We start from the raw sequence: 16,623 nt of genomic DNA, 5'->3' as shown, positions 1-16,623 counted from the left end.
CTCACGGGCCTAGTTGCTCCGCGGCATGTGGGATCTTCCCAGACCAGGGCTCGAACCCGTGTCCCCTGCATTGGCAGGCAGATTCTCAACCACTGCGCCACCAGGGAAGCCCTCTTCACTTTATCTTTGATGGTAATATTTACACCAAGCTACCAAGGTGGATGAAAGCACCTCAGTGCACTCCTACTCTTGTACTACATGGTAGAATTCCCTTCCACTTCACTCCAGAGCTTTCAGGAGACATCTTTCAGGTATTTATCCTGGGGATAGAGGGGAAGAAGTCTCTCTGATTCACGGAGGCAGTCCAATATTATTTGTCTTAAATAGTAATTTTTATATATAAGTGTAATATCCACTGAAAATGATTATGAGAAATTTGGAAAATATATAATCAATAAAATATAAATCACCTATAATCTTACCACATAGAGAGCAATTATTAACTTTCTGGTGGGTGATATCACTTCCTGGTCTCAGTAGCTATCTGTAGTCTCAAATCTGTCCTTCCTCTTGAATCTCTCCCCTGAGCTCTAGACTGGTGTATTTGCTTCCTCAGTCACTATCTTCACTGGCTTGTCCTGGCAGCATCTCAACTCCACACGTTCTAAGCAGAAGCCCCCATCCTCCTCCTCTCCTCACTTGCACCTGCTCCTGGGTCCTTTTCAGCAAATTGTACCACCATCCACCTGGTGACCTAGGTTAGAAATGACCCTTAGCTTCTCTTTCTTCCTCGCCCTCATATCTAATCAAGATTCTGTAGTTTCCTCCTCCTGCATATCTCTTTACTCTTTCCATGTCCCTTAATCAGCTGTGTCAATACTCTGGTCCAGACTCCATCACCTCTCTTCCTGGAATATGGCAACAGCTTCCATGGGTCTCCATGTCTACAGTCCATTCGCCACACTGTGGCCAGAGTGACCACACAAGGAGGGGCAAGCTATCGTATCATTCCATGAACTCAAATCCTTTAGCCTTTTACAAGGACCTTCCCGAAATGCCCCAGCCCCTGTTTAACCAGTTCCATTTAGAGCATTCTTCACTCTCCTCTTCACTTGGCTGACCTCTACCCATCCTACAGTTCTCCACTGAGCCATCTTTGCCCCCCAAGAAGTTTTCCTTGACTCCCCTCTCCCCTGGAAAAGTCTAGCATGAGCCACTCCATCCATCTCCTGTTTTCTCCTCACATCTGTCCTCTCTCGCTGTGAGCTCCCTGGGGCATGAGTTGTGCCTTCTTTGTCACTACAAGCCCACTACCTTGCCCAAGCCCAGCACGTGGGAAGAACTCTACAGGTACTGATGGATCCACTCAAATCAGGTCTAGGGTTCTATTCCACACAGAACTGGCGGAGGATGGGGAAACTGCTGGGAGACTCTCCTTAGGGGGACACTTTTCCAGATTCTCTTTTCTGAGTCCGGTTCTTGAGCTCTCCCGGTGGCGTCCTCAACGCAGACACCAGCTGATAGAGGGAGCTTTAGGGAGCAGAGCTGCCCCCTCTGGCCTGGTCCCTGCCGGCTATCATGGCTCACACAGACCCTGCCCTGGGGCTCAGCACCCTGCGGATGGTGGCGGTGATTTTGCGGTTGCGCAGGCTGTAGATGAGCGGGTAGAGCAGCGGCGTGATGTTGGTGTAGACCATAGCCAGCGTGCGATCCTGCCGTGGGGAGTAGCTGGCCTTGGGCCGCACGTACGTGAAGGTGGGACAGCCATGGTGGAGGAAGGTGACGGCCAGGTGCGAGGCGCAGGTGGAGGCGGCCTTGCGCCTGCCGCGTGGGGAGCGCAGGCGGCTCAGGGCGGCGGCGATGGCGCCATGGGAGGCCAGGATGAGCACCGAGGGCCGCAGCAGCAGCACCAGGCCGGCGCCCAGCGGACGCAGCTCCTCTGCATAGCTCTGCGTGCAGGCCAGGTGCAGCAGCGCTGTGATGTCGCCGAAGAAATGCACTAGCAGGCGAGAGCCACAGAAAGGCAGGTTGAAGACGGCCACCGTGAACCCCACGGACACCGCCAGTTCCCCGAGGCAGCAGGCCAGGGCCAGCCGCGTGCACAGCCCAGGTGTCACCACAGCCGCGTAGCGCAGCGGGTGGCAGATGGCCATGTAGCGGTCACAGGCCATAGCGGCCAGCGGGAAGCACTGGGCCCCGCCCAGAGCCACGAACATGTGCATCTGAACAGCGCAGCCCAGGAAGGAGATGGGGCTGTCTCGGCTGCGGCCTGGCGAGGCCAGTTGGGCCAGGGAGCGGGGCACCACCGCCAGCATGTAGCAGAGCTCGATGGCTGACAGCTGGCACAGGAAGAGTAGCATGGGCGGCCGGCTGGGCACTGAGGCCATGGCCACAAGGATGAGCAGGTTCCCGCTCAGGGTAGCCAGGTGCACGGCCAGCAGCAGCAGGAAGAGCACGGGCCTCAGGTGGGGAGACTCAGCGAAGCCCTGCAGGAGGAGGCCGCAGGGCGTGGTGGCGTTGCTGCGGCTGTCCATGCACTGGCTGCCCAGAGGGACCTGTGGGAGAGCAATGCGGGAAGGGAGAGTTTGTGGGCTACGCTCCTCGGGCCCTGCTGGTGAAGAAGGGGCTGGGTGGAATTTAGAGGGTAGGAGGGAGTAGGGCTGCAGAGAGGGAGGTGGGTTGATGGGTCCATTCCCATCCCCCCTCCCCATGAGGGACGTCTTATTAACTTGTTCTAAAAAATGGTCCAGTTTTTCCTGCCTCTGGGCTAGAATCCTTACAGGTGCTTTCTCAACATGCTGCTTCCAAAGAAACCTTGATTTTAGGCCCTTCCTTTACAGTGCACCTCTCCTGACCTCCGCCTATGAAGAATCCCCTCTCTTCAGACTCCACGTATGTTGTGGGTCTATACAGCCACCGGTATTAGTCCGCCTCAGCCTCAGCTCCCCGAGGCAGGAACTGTGTCTTTAGGCTCTATTTCCTCCTCCCTGCTCTGCTCTGCCACTTCTGAGTTGCTTGTCTAGTGTCTCAGAATCACAGAGACGTAATGCAGATGAGGATCTTAGCCATCATCTCATTCAACCTCATAATTTTAAAGAGAAAAAAAAAAAAAAAGCTGGGGAGGAGCAGGATGAAGGGCTTAACTGCTCACAGAAAGTTAGGAACAGAATCTGCATTCCTGAGGCTGAATCCAGAACTTCCCATGACCCCATCTGAGGTTGTTAAAAAAGGTCACTGGCATCAGTCAGTCAGTCCATATTGATTCAGCCTTAAATAGAGACCCAGGTCTGTGCCTGGCACTGAGGCAGACACTTAGGCAGCAGGGGATGGTTAGAGAAAGGCCTAACCGGGCACATCAGAAACAATATGTCCTAACAGTCTTATTAATACTCTGTCAGCATGAGAAAAAGTGATGTGTATCTGTTTTAACTTGCCCTTCAGAGGGAGCAGTACATTCCAGATATGCTGTCGGAACACAGTCTCTTTCTAAGCATTATCCGGTGACTCATGCAGGCAACATTTGGAGAACATTTGATAGTATATAGGTTGGCTGCAATTGTTATAAACCTCTGGAGTCAGGGAACATGAGGTGGTAAGAAATTCAAGGCCATGCCAACTAGAGGAGGATGTTTGATTTTTCCAGTAGTTATTAATGATATCTCTTTTTAATTTTAATTGTAAGTTCAACCATTATTTCCACTTAGTGACTCTGAGTCACTGTCTATAATCAGTGTTGGAAGTGGAGTTTGTGCCTGTTGTTACACTACAGAGTGCAACAGCAATAAAGCTGGGTCACAGGCGACAGGTAAATTGGATGCAAGAACCAGAAAGAATGCAATGAGCTTCGTTTTTGCTATTAATGCTCCTTTCTGAGGATAGTTCTGGGGATTTCTATTTATCAAGGTCAACCTGTGCTCTTTTTTTTGTCATCCGAGGGGAATGCCTTCAAACAGATGTTTGCATTGCGATGGAGGAGGAATAGGGTGGGGTTGTGGGTGGGTCTGAGGGATGTGGAATCACTTCCCATCATTTTCCCCCCAATATTCAGTCATCTGGACAAATTTAACAAACCTGCGTTGAGTGCCTCTTCCTTGCCAGGTGTCGTAGCTGTGGGTGTGACCAAGAGAGAGAAGGCTGACTGTCCTGGAGGTTCAGACAGGATGAAGCTGTTGAAGTAACCAGCTCTCTTCACTCTGCCTCTGCTTACCCCTCGGTCTTTTACTTCTTCCTTTTCATCTCCTTAGAGAAGCAGGGTGTTGGGAGTAGAGAAACACAAACAGTCCAATTCTTTCACCTTTATGCTCATACTTCACAGAAATGGAGCTGATGTGAAAGGCCGGGCAGTGGCTCCAGTAACTCTAAGCTCAAGGTATATCACGTTTACAAACGAGGCCATGGAATGCAAGCCAGACAGTTTAGTTCAATCAAAAGGAGACTGAGGAGTGTTTCTACTTTGTCTAGAGTTTTTAGGAGGATTTGTCACAAACTCTAGAAATGTATGTTAGAAATGTCTTTTCCCTGGGAGGGAGAAGGGAAACAGACACTTTCACAACTTCAACAATTTGGTCTATTCAAAACCAGGCTCCAGCCTAGTAGGAGAAGCTACAGAGGGAAAAGAAAACACCCCCTTCCTCCTCCAGGGCCAGAAGGGCTATATTCTCACTCTTCAACAATAATAGCTAAGAGAGTGTCAGGCAAATGCGCATAAGGACTTTATACATTTAACTCACTTAATCCTAGCAACAATCTGATGAGGTATGTGAACTCTTATTGTACCTATCTTACCGGTGAGGAAATTGAGGCCTAGAAGAATTAAATGTCATGAAGCCGGTTAGCGGTAAAGCCAGGTTTTCACTCAAGCAGTGTAGTCCCTGCTAGTCCATGGTCTCATCCACTATACTGTCTTCCTTACTTACCACTCTCCTAAAAATTCTTCTCACATAAAACACAACCTCTTCCCACAGCTCCTATCTTCCCCTGTCCAGAAATTACCTGTACTCTCCTAGGCATTTCTGTTCTCAGATTTCCCTTTGCTGACATTTCTTCTGAGGACATGTGGATGTGAGCAGTAATACAGATCATCTAAGATAGCAAATCTAAAAATAATTTCCCCTTAGCCTTGACATTCTTCATTCCTATTGTTACTGTTCTGTCAGATCTGCTTTCCTAATTGTGTAAGGCTCCATGGAGCACCCACAGATTAATGGCTGGCTGGTGGCCCGGGACATCTGGATGTGGCTGGAAGCCTTGCTGGGCTGGGGCCGTAGATCTGGGATTTGATTTTCACTGTGTAGGATAATTAAAATTATCTGTAATAATGATGTTTTTTAATCAGTCATTTAATAGCCAATTGAAACACTTCTAAGGAGAGGTTGTGGGGAGATTTGGAAGGCAGACAGGTCAGGCTCCTCTGGGTCTGGAAGATTCCATAAAATGCTGAACTAGCTTGAAGGTCAAATGGTCCAGATCCTCATGCTATGGCAAGGGATGCCCCATAGAGGTCATATAACCAGCCTGGGACCTCACCACTATCTGTTGGCAGCAGAACTGGACTCACAACTCCTGTTTGATGGTTCTGTTTCTGCCAGAATTGTCTTCCAGAGTAGACCTGAGTCCACTGATCTAGTATTATTGTTTACAAAAACACCAGAAGAGAGGTCACAGAAAAATCAGATCATTGTCCCATAGGAGGTTAAATTTAAAATTGTACATATGCCTGAATTTCCATAATTTGAGTTAATAACCTGTCATGAGCATCTGGTCTATGAGTTTATACAAATTGTTCTGAAATCTATTTTTGTCCAGTGCTTTTTTTTAAGGAAAAACACACACTATGCATTCAAAAGATTTTTCTTTTTTCTTTTCCTTAATCCTCAGTGAAGTAGAAAGGCTCCCCACAGTCTAAATTTTTGCTTTGTTATTTGATGGATGCTTGATTTGGGTTGGGGACAAGTTAATTAACACTTCTGAAACCTTGCCTCCTCACTGTTGAATGGGGGTTGTAACAAAGGAGGGACGTGTGAGTATTCCAGGAGACAGCATGCAAAAACTAGCACAAAACCCCACACAGAGTAGGAGCACAACAAGACTAAAAAGCATTCTCATCTCTGTCCTTCACGCCTTGACAGGCTTAGATCGTATTTCCTCTGAATATTCATCTTTCCACCATGAAAATCTCCTCACCCCTTGATGGTGTCTCTTCAGGTGCCTTTTCTGTCTTTCTGGGATGCAAGAAACAAAGGTATATACATAGTACTCTGGATGTAGGGAAGAATACTTTTCTCATGGGGAGAAAAGTAGGGATAGACATAAATAAGTCTATTTCTATCTATGATCATTATCATTACCATCATCTTTCTCCCCTCACCTCTCTTTCTTTCAACTTTTTTTTTCCCTTTGGTTTCCTATCATCTTTCTAAGACTGTACAGACTATGGAAGAAGACATCTATGAATTCAAATCCTGGCTCAACCACTTACTAGCCACATTACCTGTGTACTCAGTTTCCCTGATCCTCAGTCTCTTTACATCTAAATGGAGATAACAGTATCTAATTCATAGGCACTCTACCAAGGAAGCTCACAGCACAGTGCTGGGCACAAAGCAGACATGAAGAGATGGTTATTAATCACATCATGTTATAACCCAACTTCTACAGTATGATGTCAGCCTTTGGGCTCCACATGCAGAGCAGCTGACAACTGTAATTACTATAATGACTCCTTTTCCTATGTCATGAGCCTTTTCCTTGGTTTATGACAGATAACTTGAAACTCGATTAACATATATTTGCATTATTATATATTTCAAATTTAGATTTGTGTTCTGAAATAAAATCCCTTGAATTAAACTCATTTACCTTTTTCTTGCTTTGTCACGCAAAATTACATCTTTCAGTGTTTTGTTTTTTTTTTTCTCATCAGTTTGGTAATTTCTTTACTCCAAGGAGCTAAATATCATCTTTGGTTGTAAAGATTTCACTGTGCTCCCTCTTCCAACCGTTTATAATCTCAACCTCAACCCCTGGGACATGAGCCTCTTTTCTGGCATGATGTTTCTGTCTTGTGAACCAGTTTCTCTTACATGATAAAGCAGTCTACTGAGTCCCCATGACTAAATTTGGTAAGATAGCTTGTCAAGGCTTTTGAAAGTCCAAATAAAAGAAGTCCTTGCTAGTTTCTTGTTGGCATCTTTATCCCCTAAAAGCATTTAAGTAGATTTAATAGGGAATGTTTTCCTTACACAAACATTCTTGCTTTTCTCCTTTTACAGCATTTTCTGAAGTATTTGTTGATCCTACATGTTATAAAAATGAGATACCCTTGATATTTCTGTGTCTGCTCTGGAGCCCTTCTTAAAATGATGGTTACAATTTTGAATCTTTCAGTTCTCTAGCTCTGGGTCGATATGTTACCTTGAGTTTTGCATTTTGGCCAACATTTTCTCCTCAGTTTCCTGACGATTCAGAGTTATGACAATATGTGCACTTGTGTTAAGAGATCCCTGAATAGTTGCCACTGTTAGTTCTCTTTTCTCCAGAAATCAATTGTGGGATTAGAACTTTGAGTGAAGTGTCATTTCAGGTGCCCCGTCTCTTTTATTTTCATCTGGAGAGGACATTTGAACCATACAAATCTAGGAGTCCTGCTGATTTTAGAGCTGGCTCTCTGCCTTTAATGCTTTTAAAGAAACTCTCTGCTTGAACAAAGCAGCACCCATTTAAACTAATATCTCTGACCCAGGCTTCCGCCAGAGGAAGAAGGATATGCTTCAAACATGAGCACTTTAATCTTCAACATCAAAATTGTCTGGCAAAGAGACTGTCCCAATTCTGGAATTGTGAAGGTCAACTTTCTCACAGATAAATGCATGATCATTGTGCTGTTACATTTTTTTAAAGTATTCTAGGCCTGAGGGTCAGTTACTTTGTCTACTTGAATAAATATTTGCATTTTTGCTCTATAAAAAATCTAATTTGGGACTTCCCTGGTGGTGCAGAGGTTAAGAGTCCGCCTGCTGGTGCAGGGGACATGGGTTCGATCCCTGGTCCAGGAAGATCCCACATGCCATGGGGCAGCTAGGCCCGTGCACAACTACTGAGCCTGTGCTCTAGAGCCTGTGTGCCACATCTACTGAGCCCTCGTGCTGCAACTACTGAAGCCCACGCATCTAGAACCCGTGCTCCGCAACAAGAGAAGCCACCGCAGTGAGAAGGCTGCACACCCCAAGAGTAGCCCCCGCTCGCTGCAACTAGAGAAAGCCGGCACACAGCAGCGAAGACCCAAGGCAGACAAAAAAAAAAAAAAAAATCTAATTTGTTTTCAAAATTTATTTAAAAAATCGGCTATCATTTTCCATGAAGTTGGTTTTAGTAAGTTTGAGAATACTTTTAATTTCTAACTTCATCTTGTGCTACAAAATAGAGAGTTCCCTCAAAAACCCAGAAGCCTCTGTTTCTTATTGGCCACAGACTGAGAGTTGGAACTAAGTAATGGGGCAAAGCAGCTGCATGGATGAGGAAATCAAGGCTACCTCAGTTCTGTCAGGGTATTTTCATGATTCATTAAAATGGGAAAAAAAAAAAAACGGTTAAGGAAAAAATGTTGATTTTCCTCGGCCAGCCACCTTCCAGGAGAGAGAGCTTCTGATGTCTTTGGAATATTGTCTCAGAAAGCCATGGGCGCCTCAGAAAACCTATCATCTGCAAGAGTCGTGTGCATAATTTTGGCTTCAGGACCTTTTCCAATAGGACACTCCCCCGACCATCCTACTGCTTATCCCTGAGTTTCTAGAAGAGACTCCTGTGGTTCCTGAGAAAGAGGAACAAATTATAAGATGAAATAAGATAGAATGCACAGGATTCAGCCTGCCCAAGTGTGGGCTCTGATGGGGGCCTGGGTCTTCTTCAAGGGGAAGCCCTGTGGCTGGTGCATGGGGCATAGGGATTTAGTTCTTTGTCCAGGATGGGAGGCATACATGGAGCTTTTCCTGTCATGGTATCATCAGTGGTCAAATTTTTGTGTCCCATGAGGTAGGATGATAATCATAGGTAACACCTTTTTGAATACTTTCTTTTCTGCCTCTGAGAGTTGAAGAATTCATATTTTCTTCAATTCTATTCTTACATATTATTCTAGAGAAACAAGATATCATTGGATGCCTCTCGCCATGAAAACTTCTGTTCATTTGAGAAGACAGAACTCTCCCATTTTTAGATGAGAACACTGAGGCAGAAGAGATGCATTGGGGCAGAGTCATTCAATAAAAATAGAAGCAGAACCTAACAGTCCTGGCATTTGTAGCTGCCTCATGTTTCTCAAGCCCAACCCTACCTGAGTGCACCCAAGATTGAAGGGTTCCACAGGTTCCAGCACCTTGAACACCGGGTGCTCCATGGTTTATTGCTGTGAGGCACCAGATCTCATCTAAGGAGGGTGGTCTTTCTCTCACAAGCAGTTATCTCTTTTGGGTAAACCTACTCGGGAAGTATTTTTATTTCCTTATTTCCATACTCTGCTCTCGGTGTTTCCCTCTCTTCCTCTGCCCTCCTACCCCACAGTCTTCTCCTTACCTGGGCTCAGAGAGAAGGGTGACTTGGAGATGGGTGGAGAGGAGGTTCAGATCATGGTGACTGGAGATTAGAGAGATCACAGGCAAAATGAAAAACAGCAGACTCTAGAGCTGCAGTGGGCAGGTGTAGAGGAGAAGGGCTTGAAAGGAGAAGCATGAGGGATGGAGATGCTGGAGAGGGGCGAGCACCTGGAGGGGATTTCCACAGCAGTTTCTGATTAGCTGTGTCTGGTCGGTACTATGACCTTAGCCTGCTTTATATCCCTGGAGACTTGGGGGGATGGGGAGGAGAAGGTTATACTAGTCCCTTCCAGAGGGAGGGCAAGAGAAAAAGCATCCTGTGATTAATTCTCTCGTCATAAAATCCCTCCTCAAGGTTGGAGACCTAAGAGGGCTTGGCACACATACAATGACTTTGCAGCTGTCCAGAGAGAAACAACTCCCTATGTCATACTGACCACCTGCCCAGAGTGCTCTCTGTCCCACTGGTGCCACAATCTTTCCCTAGAGTGTTCCATACTCCTCTGTCGTCACAGCAATTCTCATTTGTGCATGTGGGAGTTCTAGAACCTGTGGAGAAGGATCAGGTACCCGATAGGTCTAAGATGTGTTAGTTTGTCCCATGTCTAGGGCAGGAAGCTAGCTGGATGTTGAGATGCATGAGTGAATTGTCTTTAACTCTCACATGTGTCCAAGGACCCGAGAAACTGCACTAGGAAGCTTCCACCACGGGATACTCCTGACCCTGGAGTATGAACTTGACAACTCTGGCAGGTCCCTCTAAGTCTGAGAGCTGAAGACTTGCTCTTGATTGTTTGGTTATTATCCTCCTGTCTGTCCACCTGTGTATATGCACCAGAATCACAGGACTGTAGAGGTCATTTGCTCCAGTTCATTTACTTGTTCACTTATACTTTGATTTAACAATTCAACACATGATGCTTATTGAGTACCTAGTATGTGCCAGGCTTTGATCTAAGTACTGGGGTGTAGATGAAGGAGCAAAACAGACAAAAATGTCTTTCTTCATGAAGCTTACATTCCAGGGAGAAGAGATAGACAGTAGCCAAATTAGGTAAATTATATGGTGTATTTGAAAGTAAGTCCAATGGAGAAAAATAAACGAGGATAGGAAATGTGAGGGGGTGACATGCAATTTTAAATAGGATGTTTGAGGAAGGCTTTAGTGGGAAGGAGACATTTGATGCAAAATTTGAAGGAGGTAAAGAAGTGAATCATGTGGATATCTGGGGGAAGAACATTCCAGGCAGAATTAGTCAGTCAGAGATCCTGAATGGAGAGCGGGTCAGGTGTGCCTGAGGCACAGTGAGGAGCCCAGTGTGGCTGGGGTGAAGTGAGGACAGAATAGTGGCAGATGAGGTCAAAAAAGTTGTGGACAGCCAGTAGGAGGTGCCTTGCAGGGGATTGTGAGAGATTGGCTGAAAGACTGAAATGATATTAAAAAGGTCAGTCTGGTTGCTGTGTTGAGAATAGACTTTAGCGGGCCAGGGTAGAAGCAGAAATCAACAATGCAATAATCCAGGTGAGGGGATATACGATTTAGATGAGAATAGCAATAGAAGTGGGAAGACATGGTTGGGTTTTGAATGCATTTATTATTTAAAAATACATTTTAAATGTAGAGCCAGCAGAATTTCCTGATGGGTTGGATATGGGATGTGAAAGAAAGAGAGAGGCCAGAATGATTTTTTACCTGAGCAACAGGAAGAATAGAGGTATCATTACCTGAGATGAGGAAGGCCTCAGATGGAGCAAGTTTGGGAAGAAAGAGTGGTCAGAAGTTCAATGTGGGGCATATTAAGTTTGAGATGTCTGTTGGATGTCCAAGTGGGTCTGTTTAATTGACATACAATCTGCAGTTCACAGGAGAAGTTTCAAGTTAGAGGTGTAAATTTGAAGTCATTAATTATAGGTGATACTTTAAGTTATGAAACTGGGTGAGATCATTATAGTAATGAGTATAGTTAGAGAAAAGAAAGGGTCCCAAAACTGATCGCAGGGGTTCTCCAAAATTAGGGCTTTAGGAAGATGAAAAGAAACCAGAAAGGGAGAACATGCGGGGAGTCTATAGTCTCCATTTTTCAGCTAGGTAAACCATATAATTGTGTCTGCCTATCACCAAATTTGCACATCTCCATCATGGAATATTTACATGGAGAATGATTCCACGACATAGTAGGATGACTTCCCCCATTGATAACAAACAATTATTTCAATCCCTACATAATTCTTCTGTTAAAGGTAATGTGGAGGGTTGAATGGTGACCTTACAGGGAGCAGTGGACCTTCTTCTTCCCTTTTCCCCTTCTTCATAAAGTGTAAGGAGTTATACCAGAGGCTGGAAGTGAGGGCAGAACCCAAACCCCATGGTGAAGGAAAGAGTTGGAAACAAAAACTTCTGGGTTCTAAAATTCTCGAGTTCTTTCCCCAATTTTTTTTTCTCTGTATACTTTAGGAAGTAATTTACTTTGTCTGAGCCTTAGTTCACATGACTCAAATATAAGAATGATAATACAACCTGTGTCTAATTAGCAGATTTTGTTTTGACATTTTATTTTATCTTTAACAGTTTTATTGAGGTATAATTGAAATACAAAGAACTGTACACATTTAATTGTTCAATGTGATGTGTTTGGATATATGCAAACACCCATGATACCATCACCATAATTAAGGGAATAGACATAACACAACAGCTCCCAGAAGTTTCTTTGGGTCTCTCTTGCTCTCTTTCTCTTTCTCCCTCTTTTTTTTTTTTTTTTTTGGTGGCAAGAACATTTAACATGAGATCTACCCTCTTAACCTCTTAACAGATTTTGAATACAGTGTTGTTATCTATAGGCATGATGTTGTACAACAGATCTCTAGTATTTACTCACCAAGCATAACTGAAATTTTTACCCTTTGAATAACAACTCCCCATTTTCCCCATCCCCCCAGCCCGTGGCAACCACTATGGTATTCCCTTCTTCTATGAGTTAGACTACTTTAGATTTCTCATATATGTGGAATTAAACAAACGGATATTTCTCCCATCTTATAGAAAATCTTTCTTGGTCCCATTTTTTCATCTAGTTACCATTTTTGTGCACTTGGAGAAAATCCTTAGGAGAGTTGGGTGCACTTGCTCTCTATACTTCCTCTCCTCTTATTCTTTCTTTTTAAAAATTAACACTTCATTGAAAAAGCAACAAAAACAACAAAATAGTTTATTGAGGTATGATTGACATGTAAAATGCTGTTTGGAGATTTTAAATGAGATCTTACTTATGAAAACGTTTTATAAATCCTAAAGTACTCCATAAATGTCACTTATAATTATTATTATGTTGAAGAGCCTTGATCAACATATTTTCCAAACAGAACTCCTTCCTGCCTCTCCCTGGCACTGAGTTTCAGCATGTAGAGTACCCTCCCATTCTCATTCTTTTTATGCACATAGTTTCCCTGTAAAGTGAGAAGCAACTGGGAAGGGACTCAGTCTGGACAGGCCTCCTTAGTGGTCAGGACTCACGGATGTGATGATACCATTCACAAGCAGCAGTGAGTGTATCATGGTTCAGAATTTTGGAAATGGTGCCAAGAGGATCTTGGACATAATTTACAGGATGTATAATCCCTGACCTAAAGCAAAATTTACCAGTGACAGGAGTTTAGAGTTTTATACATAACATTTTCTTTGGCTGGAGTCTGGCTTTATTTAAAGAGTTGTGTCAACACAGGGATCGTCTGCTCGGGCCCAGGGATTCCTCAGAGTGTTGGTGCCTCTGTCGCCTCTTGGAAGGTTGGGATGAGTTTTCTCAGACTCGGAATTATGTGGGATCTGTGTTTGAACAAAGACTGGAAATACTTACATCATCTCTACATTCCTCAGCCATTTGTCACCAGATTGCAAATCCCTGTTTCTAGGGAGAAAAGATACTGCTGCTTTCTGACTTCAGCAGAGAAGAGGTCAGTCAAGTTATTGAGTTTGATGAATATCTATGGCCCTAAGGAGGAAAAGTTAATTTCTTTGTGGGTTTTGCATCTTTTTTTTTGGTAAATTTATAGAAATATAGGTGATAGGAAAAGAGCAATAAACTTAAAGTATCAAAAATAAATGAATTATAATGCTACATAAAGAAATCAAGAGCACAGGAAAGAAACAAAACAGATCATAAACAAAACCTTAAGTTGATTCTCTGACGATTCTAGGAAGACAGACAAATTTCTGGAATTTTCACCATGGAAAAGTGAGAAAAGATACAAATGAATTAAAAAATGAAAAGGTAGAAGTTAAAATAGATATAGTAGAGATTAAAAATAAAATAATATTATTAAATAGTATTTATGGATGCAGTTGACACATATCTGAAAATAAAAGCCTAGTTGGCCCAAGAAGAAATAGAAAATTTGTATAGAATTATGATCATTAATGACATAGAGCTGCTACTAAAAATATAACCCCTCTGCCCTTCTCACTACTCGGATAGAAAATACTTTTACTGATGGACTTTACCAAAGTTTCAAGATGAATATAAATATAATAATAAATATAAATAAAATAGAATAGAATTATACTGTAAAGTATATAATCCACATATATTTTGTTTTTCCAGAAAATGAAAAAAAGAAAGAAAAATTGCCCAACTCATTTTATGACATTTGCATAACCTAGATTAAAATAATTCTCATTAGTATATTATGTAAAACATATACACTAATTTTACAGATGAAAACATTTAAAAATATTATCCAAGGAAATTTAACATTTTTTTAAAAAAACAACATATTTTTACCAAGGGACAATTTTCCCAGGAATACACAGATGATTCAACTTCAGAAAAATCTATAAATTCACTCTCATGTTGGTTGACTAAAGGAAAACAGAGTTATCTCAATATACATGAAAAAAACGATGAGAATTCTTAGAAAGCTAGAACTAGAGAGGAACTTTATAACCTAATAAAAACTACATATAAAAATTCTACAACAAATGTGGTATTTAATGGAATCTGAGGCACTTCTTCTAAAGTCAGGAGCAAGATACATACGATAAGTATAAATGATACTTAACAGCACAGTACTTATAATTCTAGCCAATACAAAAGGAATGAAAATAATAATTGATATGGAGGAGAATATATTATAATTATTTGCTGACGATATGATCAGTTACATTTAAAATCCGAGAAAATTAATAGGCAAATGAGTCACACCAATAAGAAAGTTCAGCAAGATTTCCTAATGTAAGATTTACATATAAAAGTAAAGTTTTTCTAAACCAGCAGTAATCAATTAGAAAATATCATAAAAAATGATACCAGTACAATAGCAACACAAGTCATAAAATATATAGGAATTAATTTAACAAAATGCACAAGAGCTTTGTAAAGAAAAATATATAAGACTCTAGTAAAGGACAAGAAAGGAAATCTAAATAAAGGTAGAAACCATATTCATGAGTGGGTAAAAATGCCTTTTTTCCTTGTAAAAATGCCACCTTTTCCAAGTTAGAGATATATTAAATGCTTTTCCAATAATAATTATGATTGGAATCATGAGGCAAATTAGTATATTGGTTTAAATATACATATAGAAAAATAAAGACCCTAAAATAACTAATAAAAATGTAAAGTTTTAAACATTTTTTCAAAGAGGAAAGAGTAGAGAGGAAAGAGGATGAGTAACCCTCCAGATATTGACATACTGCAAAGCATCAATTAGTAAAACACATTGATATACATTTGTATAAGAAAAAAAATGGGCATTTGGTAAAGGATTGACACCTCAGAAAAAGACCCATAAATTCAGGTGAACTTGGTAAAAAAAATGGATGGATTTGACTACATTAAATATAACTATTTTGGTTAACAAAGGACAACCAACATAAGTAGAAATAATAGTCCAGGAAGTGATATTTGTATCATCAATAATAAAAAATGTCTTGAGTTATATAAGGAAATATCACTAATTAATTTTTAAAAAGAAAGAAGAAAAATGGACAAAGGATGTGATTAAGCTGTGCAAGAAGAGGAATTTGAATGAATAAGAAGTCATTGAAGAGATTGTCAGCATTGTTTTTAGCCAGAGAGAATAACATTTAAATAGCCATGCAATCCCTCTTTTTCCTTTCTCTGTCATCACTGCTATGACTTGGATACTTGGCCTTCATTTTTTTTTGTTTTTTTAACATTTTTATTGGAGTATAATTGCTTTACAATGGTGCATTAGTTTCTGCTTTATAACAAAGTGAATCAGTTATTCATATACATATATCCCCATATCTCTTCCCTCTTGCGTTTCCCTCCCTCCCATCCTCCCTATCCCACCCTTCTAGCTGGTCACAAAGCACCAAGCTGATCTTCCTGTGCTACGTGACTGCTTCCCACTAGCTATCTATTTTATATTTGGTATTGTCCCAGCTTACCTTTCCCCCTCCCCGTGTCTGCAAGTCCATTCTCTAGTAGGTCTGCGTCTTTATTCCCGTCTTGCCCCTAGGTTTTTCATGATTTTTTTTTTTTTTTTTTTTTTAGATTCCATATATATGTGTTAGCATACGGTATTTGTTTTTCTCTTTCTGACTTACTTCACTCTGCATGACAGACTCTAGGTCTATCCACCTCACTACAAATAACTCAATTTCGTTTCTTTTTATGGCTGAGTAATATTCCATTGTATATATGTGCCGCTTCTTCTTTATCCATTCATCTGATGATGGACACTTAGGTTGCCTCCATGTCCTGGCTATTGTAAATAGAGCTGCAATGAACATTGTGGTACATGACTCTTTTTGAATTATGGTTTTCTCAGGGTATATGCCCAGTAGTGGGATTGCTGGGTCATATGGTAGTTCTATCTTTAGCTTTTTAAGGAATGTCCATACTGTTCTCCATAGTGGCTGTATCAATTTACATTCCCACCAACAGTGCAAGAGTGTTCCCTTTTCTCCACACCCTCTCCAGCATTTATTGTTTGTAGATTTTTTGATGATGGCCATTCTGACCGGTGTGAGATGATATCGCATTGTAGTTTTGATTTGCATTTCTCTAATGATTAATGATGTTGAGCATTCTTTCATGTGTTTGTTGAGAATCTGTATATCTTCTTTGGA

General features: G+C 42.0%; 1 protein-coding gene across 1 annotated transcript; it reads right to left on the bottom strand.

The window, feature by feature from the left end:
- Nucleotides 1–1,523: 1,523 nt before the first annotated feature.
- Nucleotides 1,524–2,474, bottom strand: LOC103016068 (olfactory receptor 10AC1). Its single transcript, XM_007184675.1, has one exon. It carries the CDS (start codon nucleotides 2,472–2,474, stop codon nucleotides 1,524–1,526), a length of 951 nt encoding a protein of 316 aa, XP_007184737.1.
- Nucleotides 2,475–16,623: the final 14,149 nt, after the last annotated feature.

This window comes from Balaenoptera acutorostrata, chromosome 7 (assembly GCF_949987535.1).
Source record: "Balaenoptera acutorostrata chromosome 7, mBalAcu1.1, whole genome shotgun sequence".
In the NCBI taxonomy this organism is placed as follows: Eukaryota; Metazoa; Chordata; class Mammalia; order Artiodactyla; family Balaenopteridae; genus Balaenoptera; species Balaenoptera acutorostrata.
This window is presented reverse-complemented; position numbering and strand designations above follow the sequence as displayed.

Coding starts and splice junctions, on each gene's coding strand:
- LOC103016068 (XM_007184675.1), bottom strand. CDS start 2,474: ATGGACAGCCGCAGCAACGCCACCACGCCCTGCGGCCTCCTCCTGCAG.